Genomic DNA, 25,706 nt, shown 5'->3' with positions numbered 1-25,706 from the left:
TTAGAGTCAGAGCGTACTAATTTTTAAGCCTGTAGAGAGATCATGTTTTTCGGGGTGTTCCTTGTGTATGTGATTATCAGTGTGCATTGTAGCATTTGATTTCCAGAAGAGAATAACAGCTTACCTTTGCCCACCAGCTGGAGAGCATGAAGTAGGTGTTAACATTTTCCTCACCAAATTGTTCTGCCACATAGAGCCCTAATGATCCATACTTGTCATATATGTTTCGCTTGGACACATCAGTCAGGGTTGCATGAGCATTGTTGATCTCTTTAAATTTTTCTGCAGCCTCTGGATTGTCTGGATTCTTGTCAGGATGATATTTCAGAGCTAGTTTTCTTAAATATGAGACACAAAAAAAAAAAAAAACCCAAAACAGAAGGAAAAGAAGTCATCTGCATATGTGCATGTATACAGACACAAAACATTGCAAAAAATATTTTCATAGAGTGATAATAATTTTCATAGAGTGATAATAATTTTGAACTGTGTGTTCAACCTTCTTTTTTCCAGCTCTGATGTACTCAGTGGAAGAAAAGTGACACAAAGGAACCAAACATGAAAGTTTTGATGAAAGAGGTGTGCCTATTACACTGAGAATGAACTTTGTGTATTGATACCTAGTCAGCTACTGTGTTAAAGTAGACAGTGATATATGGTGAAAGCACAGATTGCAACATGATAATAAATCACAGGCATTTGTTGCATTATGATTGCCAACTCATTTGCATCATTTAGCAGGTTTTAGCAAAGATAAAGATTTTTTAAAGGTTGTTTAAAAACACGATGATCACACTGCTTATCCAAGCAACATTATTTTCTTTATAGCAAAGGAAATTCTGTGTTCAATTGCCTATCAATAGTAGCTACATTAAAATGTTGTAAACAGTGTCTGTGTTTGCAGAAGCCCAGACAGTGATGATGGAGAGCACAGTTAGGAATTACAATAGAAGGCAAGCATCTTTTTGAAGCACAAGTAATGAGTTAATCCCGGTTTCAAGTGCCTGTCTTTTGGCCTAGTTCCCCACTGCTGCACTTCTGAGACAATCCTTAAAGGAGTAAAAGGGCATTGTCATAGGAACCGTCACAGAATGGTTATTTTCACAGGATCGTGGAGTGGTTAGGGTTGCAAGGAACCTTAAAGATCATCTAGGTCTGGCTCATCTCCATGGGCATGGACAGCTTCCACTAGACCAGGTTGTTCAAAGCCCCATCCAGCTTGGCCTTGATGACTTCCAGGGATGGAGCATCCACAGCTTTCCTGAGTAAGCTGTTTCAGTGCCTTGTGACCCTCACAGTAAAGAATTTCTTCCTAATATCTAATGTAAGCATACTCCTTTTTAGTTTAAAGCCATTGCCCCTTGTCCTATCACTTCATGCCCTGCTAAAAAGCTCCTCTCCAGCTCTCTTGCAGGACTGCTTTAGGTACTGGAAGGTGCTCTAAGGTCTCCCTGGAGCCTTCTCTTGTCCAGGCCAAACAACACCAATTCTCTCAGCCTGTCTCCATCTCTCTGGTTATCCTTGTGTCCCTTCTCTGGACTTGCTGAAGCAGGTCCATATCCTTCTTATTTTGGGGTGCCCAGAACTAAATGCAGTAATCCCTGTGTGGTGTGAGCATGGAGTAGTGCCAACTAGTCTGGGCAGCTTATGCCATTGGAAGCCTTTACTAGGTCAGGGTTTGTCACTGCTTTTTGCCGCTGACTGTACTCAGCACTCTGGCATTTGAGGGGAGGTACAGCTTGAAAAGTGCAGTGTGTGACTCTTGGCTCCCAGCACTGGGGAAGCACGGCACCGAGAAGAAGGGGTTTGCTTCCAACCATCGTGAAGCACTGGTAGTGTGAACTCACACACTTGGAAAACAAGCATAGACAGAACTATATCTTTTCAAAAATCAATACTCCCGGTAAAGAGCTTGCAAAGTCTCCCGGACATTTATTTAATGACTAGTGCTGACCTCTAGTGGCATCGAAAGTAATTTAGTAGTGTTCTAATCTGATTTAATCACAGCCAAGTTACGTTTCTTTTTGTAAATATTATCTCCAAATATTTTGAGAGCTATCCATAATTTCTATGACCAAAAATAGTATTTGTGGTGTGAAGGCAGTGTGCCTACACTTCCTCTAATAAATTTAACCTCAGAATAGAGTCCTACTTGATTTCCTTCTGAAGTCCCAGTATAGGTTACTCCTCCAATAAAAAGTAACTGCTTTGTTCCTGATGACAGTTCCTGCCTGGAAGACATTCTGCCAGTATCAAGACTGATATCAGCCTGGGAACAGCTTCTGCCAACGATCTCTTCAATTCTGTTGCACTCAAGTCACAGAATCATAGATCATAAATAACTCCTTAAACATGTGTCTAATAGCATGAATAGGTTCGTGTTCAGTCATATTTAATACACTGTGCATATTGTGCCTTAAACACAAAGTTTGGTCATGTTTAACATGTACCCTAAACACAATAAAAAAATTAAATGTAAGAACTGAAAAGACAAGCTAAATCTTGCATGACTAATGATATTATGTGTCATCCAAGTATTTAAGTAAATGATGCAATCTATCCCTTTTCTTACCTGAAAACGGGCCCAACAATTAGAAATCAAAAGAAATAAAGGAAAAAAGAGAGAAGTATTACTTTCAAAAATCCATGTATGTTTGCAGGGCTTGGACAATCAATTTCCAGCCTTTCTTTTCCCAGAGACCCAAAGACATCTTCTGGCGGACCTATATCCCAAACAATCTTATAAAAAATAAGAATTTGAACAAAATGTAGCTTTAAAAAAATGAAAGACAGTAGTTGCACTCTCACTTTACCTGGTATTGTTTTAGACTACTAACAGGATTACTTTCGGCAATTAACAAAAGATAATCTATGTTCTTAGTTTGATTTTGGGACAAATGTTCTCACTAAAAAGAGTACATTACCAAAACAACTCTCTGCACACTGAGATGATATATACTAACTGAAATGATTTAGCAATGGGAAAAAGATCTAGATATTAGCAGTGCAATTCATGCAAGTAAGACAAATGACTCTGTTAAGTCCAACCCAAGAAACAAGAAAAGTAAAGACAAAAACTATGTGCTATAACACAAAGTACTAGGTATATGGTACTGTGAGTACTTGTGGTTCCCTGGAAAAGTGACATTCCCAGTTATGTAATAGATAGGGTTCACTATGACAAAAAAGCAGAAGACAAAAAAGTAGAGAGTGAAATGAACAAAGGACTTTGTAGGCTACTTCCTATACCAAAACCATGGGATTGTGTCTATTCATGCTTTTCTCATGGTGAATGGCTTTCTCCTTCACTGCCTTAGGACCACTGCCCACTGCAGCCCTCCTCAGCAGCAAGCAAGTTTGGGAGAGAAAAGTGACAGCAAACAGAGAAACAGCTATCCCTCAAGACGGATAAGTGTGCCTTAGATGGATAAGGCAATTAGGGAAATAAAGTCAGTGAAATAAACTCAAGACCTCTGTCAGCTGGTGGCTTAGGCTAAAAAGCGAGATCAGTCCAGGCTCTGACACAAGGGGGGTCTGATGAGGGTGCTTTTGAATGAAGATAGCAATATTTTGAAGACAGGAAAGTATGCTCTATAGGGTCAGATACAACAACACTATGAAGAATCAGAGGATGTGCACAAAACATACCCATGCTTCCTTTGATAGCTCAGCTGGTAGAGGGGAGGACTGTAGGCTCCCTGGCATGGCCATCCTTAGGTCGCTGGTACAACTCTGGCTTGAAGGAGTTGCCTTTTGCCTCTGGCACATTGACTTTTTCTGATACTGCCCAGGAGGCGTACCTTCAAAGATCTCTCCAACCATGAGCTCTTGTCTGAGGCTGAGAGAATGACCAGGCAAGGAATTTTCTGGTGAACCCTTGGGCAGGGGATGGTCGTTCTGACCTCCAGCAGGGAAGTGAGTAGGTGGGTTGGTGGTATGAGAGTGATATGATTGGGAGGCTCAGGCTCTCGGTGCAGAGCCCCCTGGGTCAGGGTTGGGTGCCTGGGAGGGGAGAGGAGCTTGTCCAGAGGCTGCAGGGTGGGGAATTAGCTCAAGTGGTAGAGCGCTCGCTTAGCATGTGAGAGGTAGTGGGATCAATGCCCGCATTCTCCAGTGTTTTTCATCCCCCTTGCCTGGACACAGGGCCCTTTGTCATAGATCCATCTGTTCCCTGTGGAGATTTATGGTGTGCCCTGAATTTACTGAGGAGGCAGACATCTAGGCTTGTATCAAGATTCCTATGGGCAGTTTAACAGAAGAAATTATGTTCTCTCTCTTTGCTTGGCAGTTCTCAAATACAGAAAGGGACATCAGTGAAATAGGACAAACTCAGTGGAGGGCTGCTAAGAATCTCAGGGAACTGATAGATTTATCTTTAAGGATCAGCTGAGGAGAGTGGGCATGTTCAATTTGGAGAAAGAGATGTTTGGAGGACTTGTTGCAGTGCTTAGGCATAGGTTGCAGAAGAGAGAAATGGCAGTCATTTTGTTTTGACTTATGCTTGAGCAGGGAGCAAAAAAGAGCACAGTAAAGAGGAATCAAGGGAAAATGCGGCAGGATATAGGTAAGCTCTGTGTGCTGTGAGGAAGTTGATCGGTAGAAGATGATGTGCAAAGAGGTTATGGAGCATTTCTGTGGTTGGCATGACTGATGGGTTGAGCAAGGAGCTGTGATGTTGGAGCTGAGGCTGTTTGAAGCAAGATGTGGCAATAGAGGCATGATGGTGCACTGTGGCTCGGCCAAAGTGCTGGGCGAGGTCGTGGGTGTATGCCCATGTTTCCTTCGATAGCTCAGCTGGTAGAGCGGAGGACTGTAGGCTCCCAGGCATGGCCATCCTTAGGTCGCTGGTTCAACTCCGGCTCGAAGGAGTCACCTTTTGCCTCTGACACGCGTCCCAAACTGGCACTGGCACTGCCTTTTGGTCCTGCCCAGGAGAATCCCCAGAATGAGCGCCCATCTCCTGTCTGAGGTGTGGGAGATAGCCAGAGAAGGCATTTTTGGGTGAACCCTTGGGCAGGGGATGGTGGTTTTGACCATGGGTGCTGTCCGCAGTCACCTCCAGCAGGAAAGTGAGTGGGTGGGTTGGTGTGGTGTGAGAGGGATATGAATGGGAGGCATGGGCTCTGGGTGCAGGGCCTCCTGGGTCAGGGCTGGGTGCCTGGGAGGGGAGTGGAGCTTGTCCAGAGGCTGCAGGGTGGGGAATTAGCTCAAGTGGTAGAGCGCTCGCTTAGCATGTGAGAGGTAGTGGGATCAATGCCCGCATTCTCCAGTGTTTTTCATCCCCCTTGCCTGGACACAGGGCCCTTTGCCAGGGATCCATCTATTCTCTGGGTGCTGTGGGAAGATTCAAGGTGTGCCCTGGATTCACAGAGGAGGATGACATCCAGGGTTGTATCAAGACTATTATGGGCACCTTGGCAGACGAATTTATATTCTCCCTGTTTGCTTGACAGCTCTCAAGTATCAAGCGAAGTACAGAAATGGACGTCAATGGAATAGAGCAACGTTAGTGGAGGGCCACCAAGGAACTCAAGGAATTCCCTTTAAAGAAGAGTGAGGAGAGTAGGTGCTTTTAGTTTACAGAAAGAGATGTTCAGAGGACTTAGACATGATGTTCCAACACTCAGTTCCAGAGCAGAGGGATGGCTGTCATTTTGTTTTTTCTTCTGCTTGATCAGAGGGCTGAAGATAGCAGAGTGAAAGGGAGTCGGGGGAAAATGCAGGAGGATATAGGTAAGCTCTGTGTGCTGTGAGGAAGTTGATCGGTAGAAGATGATGTGCAAAGAGGTTATGGAGCATTTCTGTGGTTGGCATGACTGATGGGTTGAACAAGGTTCTGTGATGTTGGAGCTGAGGCTGTTTGAAGCAAGATGTGGCAAGAGAGGCATGATGGTGCACTGTGTCTTGGCCAAAGTGCTGGGCGAGGTCGTGGGTGTATGCCCATGCTTCCTTCAATAGCTCAGCTGGTAGAGCGGAGGACTGTAGGCTCCCAGGCATGGCCATCCTTAGGTCGCTGGTTCAACTCCAGCTCAAAGGAGTCACCTTTTGCCTCTGACACACATCCCAAACTGGCACTGGCACTGCCTTTTAGTCCTTTCCAAGTGGCTCCCCTTCAAAAGTATTTTCAGCCATGAGCTCCCCTCTGACCTTGAGAAGTTGAGCAGCCAAGGCATTTTTGGGCCAACCCTGGTCAGGAAATTGTGATTTTGAGCACTGGTGTTGTCTGGAATCACACCCAGCAGGAACATGATCAGGTGAGTTGTTGATGGTGTGAGAGTGATATGAATGGGATGTGCAGGCTCTGGGTGCAGGACCTCCTGGGTCAGGGCTGGGTGCCTGGGAGGGGAGAGGAGCTTGGCCAGAGGCTAGAGGGTGGGGAATTAGCTCAAGTGGTAGAGCACTTGCTTAGCATGTGAGAGGTAGTGGGATCAATGCCTGCATTCTCCAGTGTTTTTCATCCCCCTTGCCTGGATACAGGCATGGCCTTTTGGGGAGGGTCCCCCTGTCCTCTTAAGGGTAAGGAAGCCTGGGAAGCAAAGTAGAGGACAGCATCGTGGACTTCTCCAAGAGCAAGGCCTCTGGATTGAGGGAAGTTATTATTTGACTTTCCTCTTCATTGGATATATTCAATTTAGAATTGTATACCTGTCATAAATAGGTTTATATAAGTTTTTGCTATAATAGAACTAATTTTCTTCGTAATATCTATGGTTTTGATTCAGAGTGTGAATAAATTTGGTTACACACTACTGTTATAGTTCTTGGTAAGTAGAGTTTATGCAAAGCCAAGGACATCTCAGCTTCTTGCACCACATCCCATCAGCAAGGAGACTGTGGGGCACAAGAAACTGGGAGGAGACACAGCTGGGTTAGATGGCTTCAGCTGACCAAAGGAATGTTCCATACCACATGACATCAGGCTCAGTATGCACTAGGGAGGAAAATGGCTGGGGCCCACTGCTTACAAACTGTCTGGGCATTATTCTATAGGTGTTGAGCAATTGTGTTATATGCCACTTATTTTGTGTAATCTAATTCTGTTATTATTATTGATATTTCCCCCTTCCTTTTCTGTCTTTTTGAACTGTTCTTTTCTGAATCCACAAATTTTGCTTTTTTTCTCCCAGTTCTCTCCAAAAACCTTCTTGGGGGTGGGGTGTGTGAGCAGTTGTGTAGAGTTTAACTGCCTACTGGGTTAAACCACAACAGCCCTTTTTGGTGCCCAACATGGTGCTCAAAGGGTTGAGATAATGACAAATCGGACTAGAGTACATAAAAAAATGTATTTTAAGCATTCATTATATTAGTGTAATCATAGCTAATCCTGATGTTGATTTATTTACTCTCAGAGTTGAAAGTAAATAAATTTCTGTTCTCAGGGTTGGGTTATGTAACATCTTACTCGCTATGAATGTTTCTTGTTGTGCTGTTTATCACCTCTGGGGGCTGGGCTTAGATTATCATGTTGTCGAACTTTGTAACACTGATTTAGGATATGATAAAACCGATAGTTATGAGTCTAATTTATTTGTAATCAAGTATTGTTATCTTCTCCATACTTCTAGAGCCATCTATTGGAAAATATTCCTAATTACATCCTTTATCTTTCCTCCTAGAGCCAATTGGTGGGGCATACACTTCCCACATCTTCCCCTTCTCCTCCAGGGTAATTACAATAGCTCTTGAGAATTCTGAATATAGTCAGGATGTTCAAAACAGTATGTTCTTATTGCTATGTCTCCTGATTGTATTTCAGGCCTTGTTTAGAACTAAACAACTATTTGAGGATACCACCCAGATAACTGCCCTGACCCTAAACATATACAGTGGCAGGATATGTGGGATAATACAGGCAAGTATGTACAATGGGCATCTCAAATATTCTGTAATTTCACCCCCAAACAAGTTCAGAATCCTGAAAAACTAGTGAAATATTTGGAAGAAGTATGCTGCCAACCTGGTAATTCCAGAGAGAAACAAATCACTGCAACATGCTGGGGCCTGGCCCATGCCTAGCAAGTCCTGTTCAACACTATTCAGTATCCTCAAGGGGATAAGGTCTTTGGATCTGATGACAAAATGTCAGGCACTTTGGCTGCCGCAGTCCCAGCGACAGACACTGCATCTGAACCAAAGGACCCATCTGTACAGATACCATCTTCAGTAGAAGAAATACTGGAAGTAGAAGTCAGCTCCTTTAGTAAGGGATGAAGGAGCCTCTACTAAGAGTCAGCAGCAGGAAGAAGACTGATCCAAAGCAGAGCCATTATGAGAACAAGAGGAGGAAGAGAGGTGGCTGCAGACTGAGGAGGAAGAAGAGGAAGAACTCATAAATGAGGTGTTGACCATCTCATCCCTATATCACACCAACCAAGACCCCCTGATTCCCATGTGTAAGCTGATTGGCCAGCTGGAAAACCCTGGAGGGATTAGCAGGACTCACTCACCCTGTAACAGTTTCACATGGCCTCTGTGAAAGTCTGGTTGAGAGCGGAGATCAACAGTAGATTATAGTACCTTGAACGAAGCCATGCTGCTGCTAAGTGCTGCTGTGCCAGACCGGCGAGAACTTCAATTTGGACTGGAGGCAGTTGGTATCAAAGGCAGCCAAGCGGCCTGCCACAATCATATCACTAGCATGTTTTTCTCAATTCCTTTCGCAGCAGAGTTCAGGTCACAATTTGCTTTCCCTTGGAGGGCCTTTCAGTATACCTGCCCTAGAGGTGGCAGTCCAGCCCTACCATTTTCCATGGACTTAACCAGACTGCACTAGAACAGGAACACCTGCAATACATTGATGACTTCATCATATGGGGAAACACAGCAGACAAAGTTTTTGAGAAGGGGAAGAAAATTGTCTAAATCTTCTGAAAGTCAATTTTGCCATAAATCAAAGTAAGCTCAAGTGACTTACACAGGAGATCCAGTTATTAGCAATAAAGTAGCAATGTGGATGTCATTGTATCCCAATGAATGTGATCAACAAAATAACAGCTAGGTCTCCACCAATTAGAAAAAAGGAAATATAAGCTGTATTAGGCTTTTGAGGTATTTGGAGAATATTTATTCCAAATTATAGTCTGATACAAAGCCCATTCTATTGACTAACCTGGAAGAAGAATTATTTCATTTGGGCCCTGAACAATGACAAATCTTTGAACAAATTGAAAAGAAATAGTACTGAAAGTAGCCCTGAGGCTGCTCTTTGCAAGACAAGGTGTTGAAAATGTGCTGCAGCTGGGGAGAGTGGTCCTACTTGAGGCCATTGGCAAAAAGCATCCAGGGAAGGCTCAAGGTTGACTCTTAGGGTTTTGGCATCAGGGACACTGAAGATTCAAGGCTGGATATACTCCAACTGAAAAAGAAATATTGGCATCATATGAAGGAGTTTGAGCTGCTTCAGGCATTATTAGTATTGAAGCACAGCTCTTCTTGGCACCCTGACTGCCAGTGCTTGGCAGGATATTCAGAGGGAGAGTCCGTTCTACACATCATGACACTGATGCTCCATGGAATAAGTGGGGCACACCAATGATACAATGTGCTTGAACAGGAAATCCCAGTGGCCTGGGAATTTTGGAAGTGATCATTGACTGGCCAGAAGGCAAAGATTTTGGAATATTGCCTGAAAAGGAGGTAATGTGTGCTGACGAAGCCCCATTGTAAATGAAATACCAGAAGATGGAAAACAATATGCCCTGGTGAGTCCTGGAATATTTTGGGAAATATCAAAGGTGGAAAGCTGCTGTGTGGAGTCCCATAAACATCACAGACACTGCTGAATGACAAGGTAAATCTAGTCAGTTTTAGGAGGTCAAAGTTGCTGGTGAAAGCTATCCAGCTGGCGTTAGACATTGCTGAAAGGGAAAATGGCCAGTACATTACCTCTATACAGACTCATAGATATGGCAAATGCTTGGGTTGGGGTGGGGGGGTATTGAAATTGAAGCAGGTGGTCAACTGGCAGAGCAGATGTAAACCCACCTAGGGTTTACCTGGACTGCTGGGTTATGGCAGGATATTTTTGCTTGGATAGAGAATGTTGTACTTGAGGTACATCATATAGTCATTTACCCAAGACTCAGGTCACTGACTAACATCAAAAATCCCGGCTGATAGGTCAGGATGCTAAGATTGAAATGGATCAGGTGGATCTGGACTGGTAACATAAGCGTGAACTATTTATAACTTAATGAGCCCATGATATCTCAGGCCATCAAGGAAGAAATACAACAGATACATCACCTCCTGACTGAGGGGTGGACTTAACCACAGACACTATCCATGAGTATCCATGAATATGAAACATGACCTGAAGTAAAGCAAGGCAGACAGTGAAAGCCTCTCTCTAATGGAGGACAGTGGCTGAAATATAAACATGGGGAAGTCTGGCAGATTGATGATATCACATTCCCAGAAGTGTGCCAATGCAAGTGCCAGGTGCTTACACTCACAGAACTGTCGAATTATTTAGGTTGAAAAAGACCTTGAAGATAATCAGATCCAAGCATTGACCCAGCACTGTTAAGTCCACCACCAAACCATGTCCCTAAATGCACATCTACACATCTTTTAAATCCCTCCAGGGATGGTGACCCAACCCCCTTCCTGAGCAGCCTGTTCCAGGGCTGGACTACTCTTTGCTTAAATAAATTTTTAGTAATATTTATGGTGGCACCTACAACCAGATGGCTGGAAACATATTCTGTGCCTCATGCCATTGGCTGGAATACTATCCTGGGCCTTGAGAAATGAGGTAAAAATGAACCCCAGAGAGAACACCTGAGTCAGACAATGGCACTTATTTCAGAAGCAACCTCTTAGACATTTGGCTCAAACAGCATAGCGTTGAATGGGTAAATCACACCTCCTACCATGCACCAGCCTCCAGAAAATTGGACAGATGAACTGTTAAAGACTACACAGACAGCAAGGGGTGCTAGGACTTTTAACATTGGAATACACATTTAGCAAAAGTCCATGGTTAGCCAACACTAGAACATCTTCTAATCAAACTGGCTCCGCTCAATGAAAATTTTGATGTACATTTACAAAAGGGAAAAGTCCCTGTAGTGCACATAGAAATTATGCTGTGAAAGTCAAGCTGGGTTATTCCTACTTCAGGCAAAGGCAAACCCATCCCTGATATTGCTTTTGATCAAGAACCTGGGTGCACTTGGTGAGTAATGCAGAAGAATGGAGAAGTATGATGTGTCCCTCAAGGGAATTTGATTCTGTGTAAGAACGTGCAATTATTTGAATTATATTATATTAATTGCTGTATAATAATGTGCAACATGTTTGCTATGGTTGCTATATGCCATATCAAAATTATTACAATAAATTTTTAGCTTTATTAATCTATGGAAAATGAATTTTGATTAGACCAGGCTAAGTGGAGCAATGACAGAACCAGAACTGTCTTCAGAATGCAACAGTCCAACATCACACATCATGTCTCCTGTCCCAAAGAACTACTATTAAAGATCCCAAAGTCATGGACTAAACAAACTCAACTGATATTTTAGAGGAATGGCCCATAGGCTAAAGGAATTATATCTGCATGTGTATATAAAAAGACCAGAAAAGAGGCATTGGAACATGTGGTACCTTGGCATGACATAAATGGTCTAAAAATAAGGCATAAATATTGACCTGGTTTCAGATGGGATTGAGTTAATTTTCTTACTAGTAGTGGGTACGGTGCTGTGTTTTAGATCAAGGAGGAGAATAATATTGATAACATTCTGATGGCTGAATTTTTGCTGAGCAGTGCTCATTGTAAGTCAAGGAATTTTCAGCTTCTCACACTACCCCCATCAAGGAGGCTGGTGGACAAAAGGAGTTGGGAGGAGACAGCCAGGACAGTTGACCCCAGCTGGTCAAAGGAATATTCCATACCATATGGTGTCATGCTCAGTATATAAATTAGGGGAAAAATGGCTGGGATCTGCTGCTCAAGAACCCACTGGGCAACATTCATTGAGTGTAAAGCAACTGTGTTGTGCATCACATGACTTAGTTCTATTAATATTAGAGTTGTTATAATTATTGTTGTTGTTATTTCACTTTCCATTTCTTGTTTGCCCTAATAAACCATCTTTTTCTCACTCTGTGAATTTTATTCCCACTGTGAGGAAGGGCGTGAGTGATCAGTTGTGTGATATTTAATGGCCTGCAAAATAAAGCCATGACAGTGCCCAACTTTGTGCCTCTGTATAGAAGACACATGTGGATCATGTGCAGTGACCTCAGAAAAAGGCCATCAGTATGCTTGGGAGAAGGTGATCACATACACAGGAAAGGACATCAATGGAAAGGAAGAATCTTGGTGGGGCCACCAAGAACCTCACAGAATGGAGGGACTGCTCTACATGGACGAGCAAGAACAGTGAAAATGTTCAGACAAGAAGAGAATCAAAGGACTTAGGCATGACCTTCATGCTTGTAGGAGATTACGGAGTAGAGGAAATGCTGTCCTATATTTGATACTTGAGCAGAGGGCTGAAGACAGCACAGTGAAAGGGAATTAAGAAAATATGCAGCAAGATCTGCATGGCCCTAAGGAGAGTCTCTCTGTAGAAGATGACGTCCAAGGAGCTTATGGAGCATTTCTGTTTGTGGTTTGCATGACTGATGGGCTAAAGTGTTGAGCAAGGAGCTGTGATGTTGGAGCTGAGGCTGTTTGAAGCAAGATGTGGCAAGAGAGGCATGATGGTGCACTGTGTCTTGGCCAAAGTGCTGGGCGAGGTCCTGGGTGTATGCCCATGCTTCCTTTGATAGCTCAGCTGGTAGAGCGGAGGACTGTAGGCTCCCAGGCATGGCCATCCTTAGGTCGCTGGTTCAACTCCGGCTCAAAGGAGTCACCTTTTGCCTCTGACACATATCCCAAACTGGCACTGGCACTGCCTTTTTCTGCTCCTGCCCAGGGGACTCTCCAGTATGCGTGCCCAGCCATGAGCTCCTGCCTAAGCAGTGGGAGACAGCTAGCGAAGGCATTTTTGGGTGAACCCTTGGGCAGGGGATGGTGGTTCTGACCATGGGGCTTGTCTGCAGGAGGGTGAGTGGGTGGGTTGGTGGTATGAGAGTGATATGAATGGGAGGTGCAGGCTCTGGGTGCAGGGCCTCCTGGGTCAGGGCTGGGTGCCTGGGAGGGGAGAGGAGCTTGGCCAGAGGCTGCAGGGTGGGGAATTAGCTCAAATGGTAGAGTGCTCGCTTAGCATGTGAGAGGTAGCGGGATCGATGCCCGCATTCTCCAGTGCTTTTCATTCCCTTTGCCTGGATACAGGGCCCTTTGCCAGGGATCCATCTGACCTTTGTAGAGACTGTAGAGAAATATATGGTGTGCCCTGGATTTGCAGAGGAGGATGACATCAAGAGCACTATGGGAAGTTTAATGGGTTAATTGATTTTCTCGTTCTTTGGTTGTGTCCTAGGTAACCCAAAATGTTACCGATATTCCATATCCATCTGTGCCCAGAATTGTTACTCTCTCTTGCAAACCTTGTGGCTGGAAATGGAACTGCAGGGCTGCAGCATGGCCAGGTCTTTTAAAAGCCAGGATCTCTCAGGCATAGCTCTCTCTTGCCTCTTGGTTTTTGCTCTTTCCTTTTTGTTCTCGCAGGGAGAGAGCAGAGGCAGCATGGGTAGAAGCTCCCCTTTGTTTTCTTTTGTCTTCTTTTCTGAGAGAGTTTCTTCAGAATTCCAAGGAGCCTCATTTTGTGGTCCTGGAGTGCTTCAAAGAGTATTTCACCTGTCTACAGTCACAACATTGCACCAAGAAAAGTGCAGCAGTCCCACTCTACATGGCTGTCCAAACCTGCAGCAATGCCCAGTGGAAGTGGGAAGGCAAGGAGTCTGAGTCGTCCCTGCCAACTGTCTGCTGTTTCTCCTCATGAAAAGGTGAAGTCCCCATATGAGTTCCAGCTGGATTGAGTTTCATGGGCTGGAGCACTGTTTTTGACAGAGCTGCAGCCACCAGAGAGATAGGAAGGGCATTTGTCTGGTTTTGGACTCTAGGCTTTCTTTTTGTTTTGCCCTTGTTATCTGTTGCTTGTTGTTTAGGGGGAGTTTTGGTAATCATGGAGGTTTGGTATCTGTGTTGTTTTGTGGGTTTTTTTCTCTCTTTTTGTTCTCTCTGTCCACATGCAGTCGAAAGAGGGTGAGGGCTGCCACTCTTTTTGTCTCTCCACATGCAATCCTTCATGGAGGGTGCCATCTTGAGCAGAGGGTTTTCTCTGCCACTTTAAATTTCTCCTTGTTTACAGGGAGTCTGTGAGATTTAGAAATTTTGCAACTAGTGATTATTATTGTTATTTTCCTTGTCTGTTGCTATTTCACATTGTTGGTAAACTTATTTTTCATTTATATCTACTCATGTTCATCTCTACTTATTGGTGGAAGGGGAATGGCTAAAAATAAATGGGAGGGAACTCGCTTTAAAGTGTCTACCCCCTTAGCTTGACTTAAACCCAGACAGTTTGGCAGCTCTGAAATATCAAGCCCAGTATGGAAAAAGACATTAATGAAATGGGACAACCTCAGTGGTGGGCCACCAAGAATCACAAGGAATCACTGGATTTCTCTTTAAGGGTGAGCTGAAGAGAGTAGGCATATTCAGTTTAAGGAAAGAGAGGTTTTGATGACTTGCAGATGACCTTATGGTACTTCAGAGTAGGTTCCAGAATTGAGAAATGGCTATAATTTTGTTTTGTCTTATGCTTGAGTAGAGAGCAAAAAAGAGCACAGTAAAAGGGAAAGAAGTAAAAATGCTGCAGGACATAGGTAAGATCTGTATAGCCCTAAGGAGAGTCCATGTGTAGAAGATGACTTCCAAGGAACTTATGGACATTTCTGTGATTTGCATGACTGATGGGCTAAAGTGTTGAGCAAAGTGCTGTGATGTTGGAGCTGAGGCTGTTTGAAGCAAGATGTGGCAAGAGAGGCATGATGGTGCACTGTGGCTTGGCCAAAGTGGTGAGTGTGTCCAGGCTGAGGTCCCTTTGGACACACACCCATGCTTCCTTTGATAGTTCAGCTGGTAGAGCGGAGGACTGTAGGCTCCCAGGCATGGCCATCCTTAGGTCGCTGGTTCAACTCCAGCTCAAAGAAGTTACCTTTTGCCTCTGACACACATCCCAAACTGGCACTGGCACTGCCTTTTTCTGCTCCTGCCTAGGGGACTCCCCAGAATGAGTGCCCAGCTCCTTTCTGAGCTGTGGGAGATAGCCAGTGAAGGCATTTTTGGGTGAACCCCTGGGCAGGGGATGGTGATTCTGACCATGGGTGCTGTCCGCAGTCACCTCCAGCAGGAAAGTGAGTGGGTGGGTTGGTGTGGTGTGAGAGTGATGTGAATGGGAGGCGTGGGCTCTGGGTGCAGGGCCTCCTGGATCAGGGCTGGGTGCCTGGGAGGGGAGAGGAGCTTGTCCAGAGGCTGCAGGGTGGGGAATTAGCTCAAATGGTAGAGCGCTCGCTTAGCATGTGAGAGGTAGCGGGATCGATGCCCGCATTCTCCAGTGCTTTTCATTCCCCTTGCCTGGATACAGGGCCCTTTGTCAGGGATCCATCTGTCTCCTGTGGAGATTTATGGTGTGCCCTGAATTTACTGAGGAGGCAGACATCTAGGCTTGTATCAAGATTCCTATGGGCAGTTTAACAGAAGAAATTATGTTCTCTCTCTTTGCTTGGCAGTTTTCAAATACAGAAAGGGACATCAGTGAAATAGGACAAACTCAGTGGAGGGCTGCTAAGAATCTCAGGGAACTGATGGATTTCTCTTTAAGGATCAGCTGAGGAGAGTGGGCATGTTCAATTTGGAGAAAGAGATGTTTGGAGGACTTGTTGCAGTGCTTAGGCATAGGTTGCAGAAGAGAGAAATGGCAGTCATTTTGTTTGGACTTATGCTTGAGCAGGGAGCAAAAAAGAGCACAGTAAAGAGGAATCAAGGGAAAATGCGGCAGGATATAGGTAAGATCTGTGTGGGCATGAAGAGAGTCCATGTGTAGAAGATGATGTCCAAGGAGCTTATGGAGCATTTCTGTTTGTGGTTTGCATGACTGACGGGCTAAAGTGTTGAGCAAGGAGCTGTGATGTTGGAGCTGAGGCTGTTTGAAGCAAGATGTGGCAATAGAGGCATGATGGTGCACTGTGTCTTGGCCACAGTGCTGGGCGAGGTCCTGGGTGTATGCCCATGCTTCCTTTGATAGCTCAGCTGGTAGAGCGGAGGACTGTAGGCTCCCAGGCATGGCCATCCTTAGGTCGCTGGTTCAACTCCGGCTCGAAGGAGTCACCTTTTGCCTCTGACACACATCCCAGACTGGCACTGGCACTGCCTTTTGGTCCTGCCCAGGAGACTCCCCAGAATGAGCTGCTCAGTTGTGAGCTCTTGTCTGAATTGTGGGAATAGTACTGCCCCAGCAGTTTTGAATGAACCTTTGTGCAGGGGATGGTGATTTTGAGCACTGAAGTAGGGCAAAGTCACCTCCAGCAGGACGGTGATACTCATACGACCTGGGTTGGTGGTATGAGAGTGATATGAATGGGAGGCTCAGGCTCTGGGTGCAGGGCATCCTGGGTCGGGGCTGGGTGCCTGGGAGGGGAGAGGAGCTTGGGCAGAGGCTGCAGGGTGGGGAATTAGCTCAAATGGTAGAGCGCTTGCTTAGCATGTGAGAGGTAGCGGGATCGATGCCCGCATTCTCCAGTGCTTTTCATTCCCCTTGCCTGGATACAGGGCCCTTTGTCAGGGATCCATCTGTCTCCTGTGGAGATTTATGGTGTGCCCTGAATTTACTGAGGAGGCAGACATCTAGGCTTGTATCAAGATTCCTATGGGCAGTTTAACAGAAGAAATTATGTTCTCTCTCTTTGCTTGGCAGTTTTCAAATACAGAAAGGGACATCAGTGAAATAGGACAAACTCAGTGGAGGGCTGCTAAGAATCTCAGGGAACTGATGGATTTCTCTTTAAGGATCAGCTGAGGAGAGTGGGCATGTTCAATTTGGAGAAAGAGATGTTTGGAGGACTTGTTGCAGTGCTTAGGCATAGGTTGCAGAAGAGAGAAATGGCAGTCATTTTGTTTGGACTTATGCTTGAGCAGGGAGCAAAAAAGAGCACAGTAAAGAGGAATCAAGGGAAAATGCGGCAGGATATAGGTAAGATCTGTGTGGGCATGAAGAGAGTCCATGTGTAGAAGATGATGTCCAAGGAGCTTATGGAGCATTTCTGTTTGTGGTTTGCATGACTGATGGGCTAAAGTGTTGAGCAAGGAGCTGTGATGTTGGAGCTGAGGCTGTTTGAAGCAAGATGTGGCAATAGAGGCATGATGGTGCACTGTGTCTTGGCCACAGTGCTGGGCGAGGTCCTGGGTGTATGCCCATGCTTCCTTCGATAGCTCAGCTGGTAGAGCGGAGGACTGTAGGCTCCCAGGCATGGCCATCCTTAGGTCGCTGGTTCAACTCCGGCTCGAAGGAGTCACCTTTTGCCTCTGACACACATCCCAGACTGGCACTGGCACTGCCTTTTGGTCCTGCCCAGGAGACTCCCCAGAATGAGCTGCTCAGTTGTGAGCTCTTGTCTGAATTGTGGGAATAGTACTGCCCCAGCAGTTTTGAATGAACCTTTGTGCAGGGGATGGTGATTTTGAGCACTGAAGTAGGGCAAAGTCACCTCCAGCAGGACGGTGATACTCATACGACCTGGGTTGGTGGTATGAGAGTGATATGAATGGGAGGCTCAGGCTCTGGGTGCAGGGCATCCTGGGTCGGGGCTGGGTGCCTGGGAGGGGAGAGGAGCTTGGCCAGAGGCTGCAGGGTGGGGAATTAGCTCAAATGGTAGAGCGCTCGCTTAGCATGTGAGAGGTAGCGGGATCGATGCCCGCATTCTCCAGTGCTTTTCATTCCTTCCCTCCTGGACCATAGGTGTTATGTCCGCTTTTGGCTGCGGGGAGCCTGGGGTGGACCCAGAGGCTGTATCAGGAGTAGAACAGGCCATTGACTATGCCATTATCCCTCCTTGCTTCATAGGAATTAAATGGCATTAAGAGTGCTGTACACATTTTCTAATAAATTTCTTAATCACCATTGTACCGTCACAGAGTTGTTGACCTTTTGGAGCAAGTCCAGAGGAGGCACACCGTGATCATTAGAAGGATGGTGCTCCTTTCCTAGGAGGAAAGGCCAGAAGATTTGGACTATTCAGACTTGAAAAGAGAAATCTTTATTGTGACATAATTGGAGCTTCTCAGTACTTAGGCAGGGTCTACAACAAAGCCGGAGCAGGGCTTTTGACGTGGGTGTGTAGTGACAGGACAAAGTGCAATGGCTAGAAATTGAAAGAGACAAAGTTTAGATTAGGTTATTACAAAGAAATTCTTCACTGTGAGGTTGGTGATGCACTGGAATTGGTTGCTCAGGGAAGCTATGGATGACCTATCCCTGGAAGTGCTCAAGGCCAGATTGGATGAGGCTTTGAGCAACTTGGTCTAGTCTGAGCAACCCTGGGCAGAGGATTGGAACTAGGTGATCTTTAATGTCCCTTCCAACACAACCACTCTACTATTCTATGATTTTCTTCTAAGTAGTCTATCAAACAGGATCTTTTGAAACTTCTGAAGAAATCTAGTATCTATCTCTCTGCATATTACTTCACTGTCAGACAACAAAGCATAAGTCAAAGTACAGTTTCATTTATTATGCCATAAAAAAGGTTCTAAAATTATTTTTGTATTATATTGAAAATAAACAGATCTCCTTTGAAATTCTGCTGATTAAAAGCCCATTAGCTTTACTCCCTGATAAATTAGATTGTGCCAAACTCCAAATAAAATCACAGAGTCATGTCTGTCATGTTTATTAAAAAGCAAATTTTGCCCTGGGCTGTGGTGGTATAATTAACAGTGACTTAATTAATAATGGCAGAAAACTCAGAATCAGGTATGGCTGGTTTTATACCTTGTACTAAAGAATACCATTTCAGCAGCAGATTTTTGGATTAAGATAAATTAAATTATAATTAAAGCAAATCTATGAGACTGACTCATCATTTTATCTTACAAATATTTACAGCTACTCTATTAAAAGTGAATCCCTCTGACATTTCCACTTTAGTCAGAAGCAGCCTTTTTTTTCTTAATTACTAATAAAGATGGAGGAAGCACCGCTGTCAGTTTTGCCATAGATCACTGTGTAAATCATCCATATTCATGCTCAGCATTAAACAGAGTTAATTGTGTTCTACATTCTTCCATGACAACTTTCTCCTTTGGGGATTTCCAGGAAATTAAATGTAAAAGCAACTGGAAAACATGAAGTTTGAGACAGAAGATGATTTCTATAGCCAGGCAGTACTACAGGGACACAGAAGGTGCAAGTCATAAGTGAATTTGATACCATAGTATGCTTTTTTCCCAATGGTATAATTATGCAAGACAACAGAACCATGGGATGTCAACAGTTCTCCTTCCATTGTATGAAGTGTTTGGACATTCACTACCTTTGCCTTCATTGAATATGTGCCCTCATTTATATGTGCCTTTAGGAACAGAAAGCAGGAGAAATGCAATTTGTTCAAAAACTTGGAGGACAGAACCTTGCCAAAATTCAAGCTAAATGATGCAAGTAGACCTATTTCTTAAACCTTTTTGAGTTCAGATATATTCTTACATTTGATAGGAAAAGTAAGCTGTGTTAAGTTTGCCTGGTAATACAGTGCAACCAATAATAGCCAGAAATATGCTCTAATAAATGTTTTACAATATTTATTAAACCTGTGATACATGTCTGACATATTTCAGTGTCAAGAACATCTACTTCACACATGACATTGAATTTTTTTTTTCTCTTTCAACAGGAGCTGAGCAAATTTAAGGGCAAAATTACCCATAAAATCTTCTGGTCTTACTTCTAGGTCTTGTTACATTTCAACAATAAAATATTTGCCACCATTTTGATAACTTGTGTTTGACTCAAACTATTCTTAAAGTCCTCTCTTCTTTTTCAATAGAGAAACAAGCATTCCTGTGCCAGTATTTTTCAATAGTTGGTTACACTCACAGTTAAAACCATGTACCTCTTTTTCAGCTCAAATAATTTTTGGATCCCAAGCTCTGCTTTTGGTTATATCTGCCTTCATAAATCTCACACCTGGCACTTTTCCCCTTCAAGGACATTACGCACTCTAATCAAATAATCTATCTTTTCTTTTAAATAATATTTTTAAAATTTTTTGATGAGATAAACTGATTTAACTCCTTATGTCTCTTACTCTAGTTCTCAGATTGTCATTACAGCATTGCATTAGCTTTACTTTTCAACAAACCTCAGGAAAATACTAACACAAGAACTGGGTGCAGTATTCAAATAGCCCAGGTTAGTTTATCCCAGCAGTCTGACCTCTCATTCACTTAGATTAAAATATTTCATGTTATTCACAGACTGCTTGTGGGATGAAATCAGTAGATTCGCATTGCATCATCTCTGATCCTTTTCAGACTCACAAATTTAAAAAGAAGAAAGGATTGTGACAATGAATGTCTGCTGTGCAGGTTACTCAAAAGGTTTTACCATCATAATCATGCCAGACAAATAAGCATTTTTTGACCTGTTGCAAAGCACATTTTACATACCTGTAGGACTTCTTAATTTCATCATGTGTTGCTCCCTTCTCTAGTGCCAGGATTTCGTATAATGCTTCACCTGATGTTGACAAAGCACGTTGCCTTTGTTCAGCCATGATAGCAGTGCATTACCAAAGCTGCTAATGTAGAACATCATTTAAAATACCAAGGACTGCAAGTATATAGAGATAGTACTTCTTATTGTTCATTTTAATAGATTTTTTTCAGGCAGCAAATGGTTAAAAATACATGAAAGTGAATCTAGAATAAAATCTCTTCTATATTATCTTCTGTCATTTTAATATATTTTACAATTAGGAAAAAATGAGAAAATGGAAAAGCAAAAAACAAAGAACAGAAGCTTTTGTGTTGGGTAGAACTGTTCATATTAAAGACTTGATGTCTTGCTGTCACTGAAATGAATAGATAAATTTGCTATAGCATTTATACGCAAACATTATATTTCCACCTAGTTTTATTTGTGTTTGTTTACATTTTTCTTTACTAAGTCTTAGGAGAAATATTCCACTATTTGCTGAGGTTATTGACTTTTTACAGTGGGGTAAGAGCTTTGTGCCTCTGAGTATTACCTAATGCAATGGAGAAATTTTGCTTTCTCAATGCAAAGGTTCAGGCTCAGTCTAACCAATCTTAGGCGCTTAAATTGTGATTAAATTTGACTCTGAATCAAACTAGACTCCTTATATTGTCAACAGACATACAGACTCCAAGAAAACTGGCCAAGCACTTTCTCCCCATTATCGCCACAGTGCGCTCAGGATGACTTGAGTATTGTGTCCAGTTCCAGGCCCTTCAATTCAGGGAGAACATTGAGATGCTGAAGTAAGTTCAGAAAAGAGCAATGGAGCTGGTGAAGGTTCTGGAGCACAAGTCTGATGAGGAGCAGCTGAGGCAGCTGGGGGTGTTTGGCCTGGAGAAAAGGAGGTTCAAGGGTGACCTTACCAATCCCTACAACTCTGTGAAAGGAGATTGTAGCCAGCTGGGGGCTGGTGTCTTCTCCCTGGCAACCAACGACAGGACAAAAGGACACACTCTTAAGGTGCACTAGGGGAGGTCTAAGTCAGACATAAGAAGAATTTATTCACAGAAAGAGTGATTAGATATTGGAATGGACTGCTGGGGAGCTGCTGGAGCCACTGTCCCTGGAGGTGTTTAAGGAAAGACTGGATTCAGCACTTTGTGCCATGTTTTAGTTGACATGGTGGTGTTCAGTCATAGATTGGACTTGATGATCTTTTCCAACCTGATTGATTCTGTGACTCCCAACCATGACCCTGAGAACCAGTGGAGTGAATCTGGACCTACATGATGAAAGTAGATACCAAGAATTGACCCTGGTATTATAAAAGTAACTTTATAAAAAAGTTCTTCATGGGAAATACTGACCTCTATCAGGGTCCTATCTTATTTGAGATACAAGACTTAGGAATGAATTAATGATAAATTTATCATTACGGTATAGTGCAAGCTTACAGTATAGTGCAAGCACAGACTGACAGATTTAGTCCACTTCAGATCTAACATTTTTTCCTTCCTTTATTGCAGAGAAGAATTAGACAAACCAGTGATTCTTCACTGAGTGGTTTGACTACCTCCTTACGGTGTGCAGTTCATCCTTTTGGATTTGAAGAATGAAAGATTTTTAAACCAAACCTAGCTAATGCTAGGCAATGACACAAAATAACTCAAAGAGCAGAAAATCCTTCTAGCAGCTTTCCAATATTTAGAGGGGACCTATAAGAGATGTGGAAGGGGACTTTTTATGAGTACATGCAGTAATAGGACAAGTGGGAATGGCTTTAAGCTGAAAGAGGCTAAATTTAGATATTAGGAATAAATTCTTCACTGTGAGGGTGGTGAAGCACTGGAACAGGTTGCCCAGAGAAGCTGTGGCTACCCCATCCCTGGAGGTTTGCAAGGCCAGGCTGGATGAGGCTCTGAGCAACCTGATCTAGTGGAAGGTGTCCCTGCCCAGGGCAGAGGGTTGGAGCTTGATGACCTTTAAGGTCCCTTCCAACTCAAACCATTCTGGGATTCTACATAAACCATAATTTAAACCACAAGATATAGATACCTATGATTCATAAGAGAAAGCTACAGCACATTGATAGCAGACTTGCCACAACAAAACTCTCACCACAACTTTTTTCTTTGAATGTTGGACCCCCCCCTCCAAATGTTGAAAAGTGATCACAGAGAAAGCCTAAAAGTGAGCTGTAACCCCAGTCATAAGAAAAATTTCTGTAAACCAGCTTTGTTAGGTAAGACTACCCTCTCTTTTATTACACCCTTCTCATTACTGAGCTAGAAACACTATCATGACATTATTCATATATTATTTACTAAGCCACATTTTGGTTCAGTAACACTTTTAAGTTCTTTGGTATTATTCAATATGAAAAAGAAAATCAAATACCATGTAAGTACACAGAGAAACATAATCCAAGTAGTAATTCTGGCACATAGTATTTACTTTGATGTTTTCTTTTTCTGATCAATGAACTCACAATTAAGAGTCCTTTGACCTGCTGAAAAAAAATACCTTTCTACTTTGAAGTGTGGTAAACAATCCCTCAATTAAATGTACTGAACTTTTGGGTTTAAGTTAACAATTAGAAAATGAAATTGCATATGAGTATCTAGATATTACTTTACCACCTGCAGTAATAAAACACATACTTTTTGTTCATGATGGCATGCCTAGAGCATATTTAGCATAATCCTGGGATCTATCCGGGCACTGGAATCATGCAAAGCACATGAAGCCTGTTAATGCACTAGTTAATAGTAGTAATCATGTGGAGTCACAGATATACAGCATTAGTTAAAAATCCGTGACATAATGCTGATCAGCTACCTGACAGCCCTGAAGCATAAACCAAAATAAAGTTATGGTGGATCTAATTTTGAAGAACTACAAGGTCATGTAATTTGTACTTTCTCATAAAATGATTTTAATAACCTAGTCAGCTATGGAAATTCAGACTCAATAGCCTATTCAGTCTTCTAGTGATTAATCAACTTGAAGCTTTAACTTTAGCTATTCAAAATTATTTCTTACTAACTTAAGGCAGTTCTATAAAAATACTAGAAGTGCAATGAGACAATACTTTTCTAGAAAAAGTTAAACTCTCCTTATTAAGAAAGATGCAACAATCACAATTTAAACAATTTAACAGTCACTAGATACTAAAAGCCATTACTCATGGCTGAAATTACATTAGAATCCTATTTTTGAGCTACTTATTTTTGTTCCAGTAGAACAAAGTCAAGAAAATGTTGTTTTCTTCCTTGAATGACAATAAAATTATTAAAACACAATCCAAATTCTGGTAACAATTCCACATCTCGTAAGAAGATGGGACCCCAGTTAACTTCAGCTCCTTCTGTGCCAATTTTACACTACCCAGCATTAAGCATCTTATACAGAGGTTGTAATAATATGCCTTTTTTTCTTACAATACCCATAGTTCATTTGGATTTGTGCTGAAAAATAGGCAAAGTTATTCAAATAACATACCTGCTTCAAAAGTGGTGGCACACAGTCTGGCATGTATAAACTCACAACATTATGAGTTCAATACCTTGATGTCTTTATGCCAATATCATCCCAAAGGAAAGAAGCAGGTGCCACCAGAAGTGCTGTTCCACAGAAAGCAGCTGCTGCTTTTCATCCTTCACAATCAGGGTTAAACAGGTCAGCGGAGTCTGATTACGTCTTTTGTTGTCCTGTATCCAGCTGGTTATCTCTCAGGAAGATCTATGAAAGAGCAAATAAAACATTCATGAGTCTAAGAGCTGATATATCCAAGAGTTAATGACACCAAAAAATTTGGGACAACTGTATTTTGAGTTAGTTCTTCTGTGCTTTACTTCTGATAGGTATTGAGTTTGTCTTTTTTCTTTTTTCTTTTTTTTTCCCATGCAGATGTATTAAATTGTTTTAAATATAAAACAGTCTCTTGCTCTAAATTTCACTTCTTTAAGACCAGCCAGGACTTAGGTTTACTACATAATTTCTTCCAAAACAGGATTAATTGAAGAAGTCCCTTTAGGACTTAGTCCTGAGTTCCTGTAAATTTTTATATCAATACAGAAGATGTAGGGTGTCGTCTTTTATTCTGATGGAGTTTCTCCCCTTACACCATGAAAACCTAGAGAGCCATTCCTTTCCATTTGAAACAGGGAAGACTTTAAATGCTAGAGACTTAAAAACCTCATTTTTTTTTGGTATATCATCCTTGGAACCAAATAGTTCATCCTTTGCACTCAAAAACTTCCTCGATCACCCAATTCCAAACCATATCCTTTGTACTGTGTCAACTTTGGCTGGCTGCTGGACCTCGACCCACCTCACACCATCCACCATCCCCCCTTCAACAGAATGGGAAGAGAGGATAAAGAGAAAAGCTCAAAGATCAAAATAAAGATAGGGTGATCCCTTATCCATTACTGTTATGGGCAAAACAGACATAACTTGGGGAAAATGAATTTAATTTATAACTAATTAGAAGAGATTTGGATGGTAAGAAACCAAAACAAAAATTAAAACACCTTCCCCTCACCACCCTGTTTTCAGGCTCAAATTCACTCTTTCATTCACATCTATCCCCCACCATCCATGAGCAGAGCCAGGAGGGCAGGAATCGTGGGTTGTAGCTAAGATCATATGAAGCATATATGTATAAAGTATATTTATGATCATATATATATATATATATCACATATATTATACAATTATGGTCAAATAAGTAATAAAGTATATTATGATCACATATACATAAAGTATATTTATGATTATAGAATTATGACCATATGAAAACAAAACAACAACAGGATAGCTGATAAAAAATTTGTTAACTGGATGCTTTTTAATGTGAAGCATATGATTTTAACATTTCTCTAGTTCTTAGGGATATTCTTAATTTCAAACTTTCCCTCAAATTTCAGTTTTGTATGGGGACAAGGCAAAGGACATCTCAATCTAAAATGTGAATGTTTTTCATAGTTATGAGAAGTCAAAATAGCATAGTCAAAGTGTCTTTCCCAGGACAATAAGAGTAGGTATATCTAA

At 42.6% G+C, this 25,706-nt stretch overlaps 1 protein-coding gene and 6 non-coding genes across 7 annotated transcripts in view; 6 read left to right on the top strand and 1 right to left on the bottom strand.

Annotated features, from left to right (window-relative positions):
* Positions 1–25,706, bottom strand: part of DNAJC5B (DnaJ heat shock protein family (Hsp40) member C5 beta) — a 57,665-nt gene that overhangs the window by 27,438 nt on the left and 4,521 nt on the right. Inside the window, exons 2-4 of the mRNA XM_059861480.1 lie at positions 24,153–24,392; positions 20,621–20,748; positions 125–338 (exon numbers count right to left, since the gene is read on the bottom strand). Coding sequence (XP_059717463.1) covers positions 125–338; positions 20,621–20,727 — 321 coding nt within the window. The 5' untranslated portion in view covers positions 20,728–20,748; positions 24,153–24,392. The remainder of the gene's footprint in view (positions 1–124; positions 339–20,620; positions 20,749–24,152; positions 24,393–25,706) is intronic.
* TRNAY-GUA (transfer RNA tyrosine (anticodon GUA)) lies at positions 4,780–4,868 on the top strand. Its single transcript is given in 2 exon segments — positions 4,780–4,816; positions 4,833–4,868. It is a non-coding gene; the product is annotated as a tRNA-Tyr (tRNA).
* On the top strand, positions 5,949–6,037 carry TRNAY-GUA (transfer RNA tyrosine (anticodon GUA)). Its single transcript is given in 2 exon segments — positions 5,949–5,985; positions 6,002–6,037. It is a non-coding gene; the product is annotated as a tRNA-Tyr (tRNA).
* On the top strand, positions 12,774–12,862 carry TRNAY-GUA (transfer RNA tyrosine (anticodon GUA)). Its single transcript is given in 2 exon segments — positions 12,774–12,810; positions 12,827–12,862. It is a non-coding gene; the product is annotated as a tRNA-Tyr (tRNA).
* Positions 15,023–15,111, top strand: TRNAY-GUA (transfer RNA tyrosine (anticodon GUA)). The gene is given in 2 exon segments: positions 15,023–15,059; positions 15,076–15,111. It is a non-coding gene; the product is annotated as a tRNA-Tyr (tRNA).
* Positions 16,196–16,284, top strand: TRNAY-GUA (transfer RNA tyrosine (anticodon GUA)). The gene is given in 2 exon segments: positions 16,196–16,232; positions 16,249–16,284. It is a non-coding gene; the product is annotated as a tRNA-Tyr (tRNA).
* Positions 17,380–17,468, top strand: TRNAY-GUA (transfer RNA tyrosine (anticodon GUA)). Its single transcript is given in 2 exon segments — positions 17,380–17,416; positions 17,433–17,468. It is a non-coding gene; the product is annotated as a tRNA-Tyr (tRNA).

The sequence above is a fragment of the Haemorhous mexicanus genome, chromosome 1 (genome assembly GCF_027477595.1).
Source record: "Haemorhous mexicanus isolate bHaeMex1 chromosome 1, bHaeMex1.pri, whole genome shotgun sequence".
In the NCBI taxonomy this organism is placed as follows: domain Eukaryota; kingdom Metazoa; phylum Chordata; class Aves; order Passeriformes; family Fringillidae; genus Haemorhous; species Haemorhous mexicanus.
The sequence above is the reverse complement of the archived record's forward strand: the minus strand, read 5'-3'. Positions and strand labels throughout refer to the sequence as shown.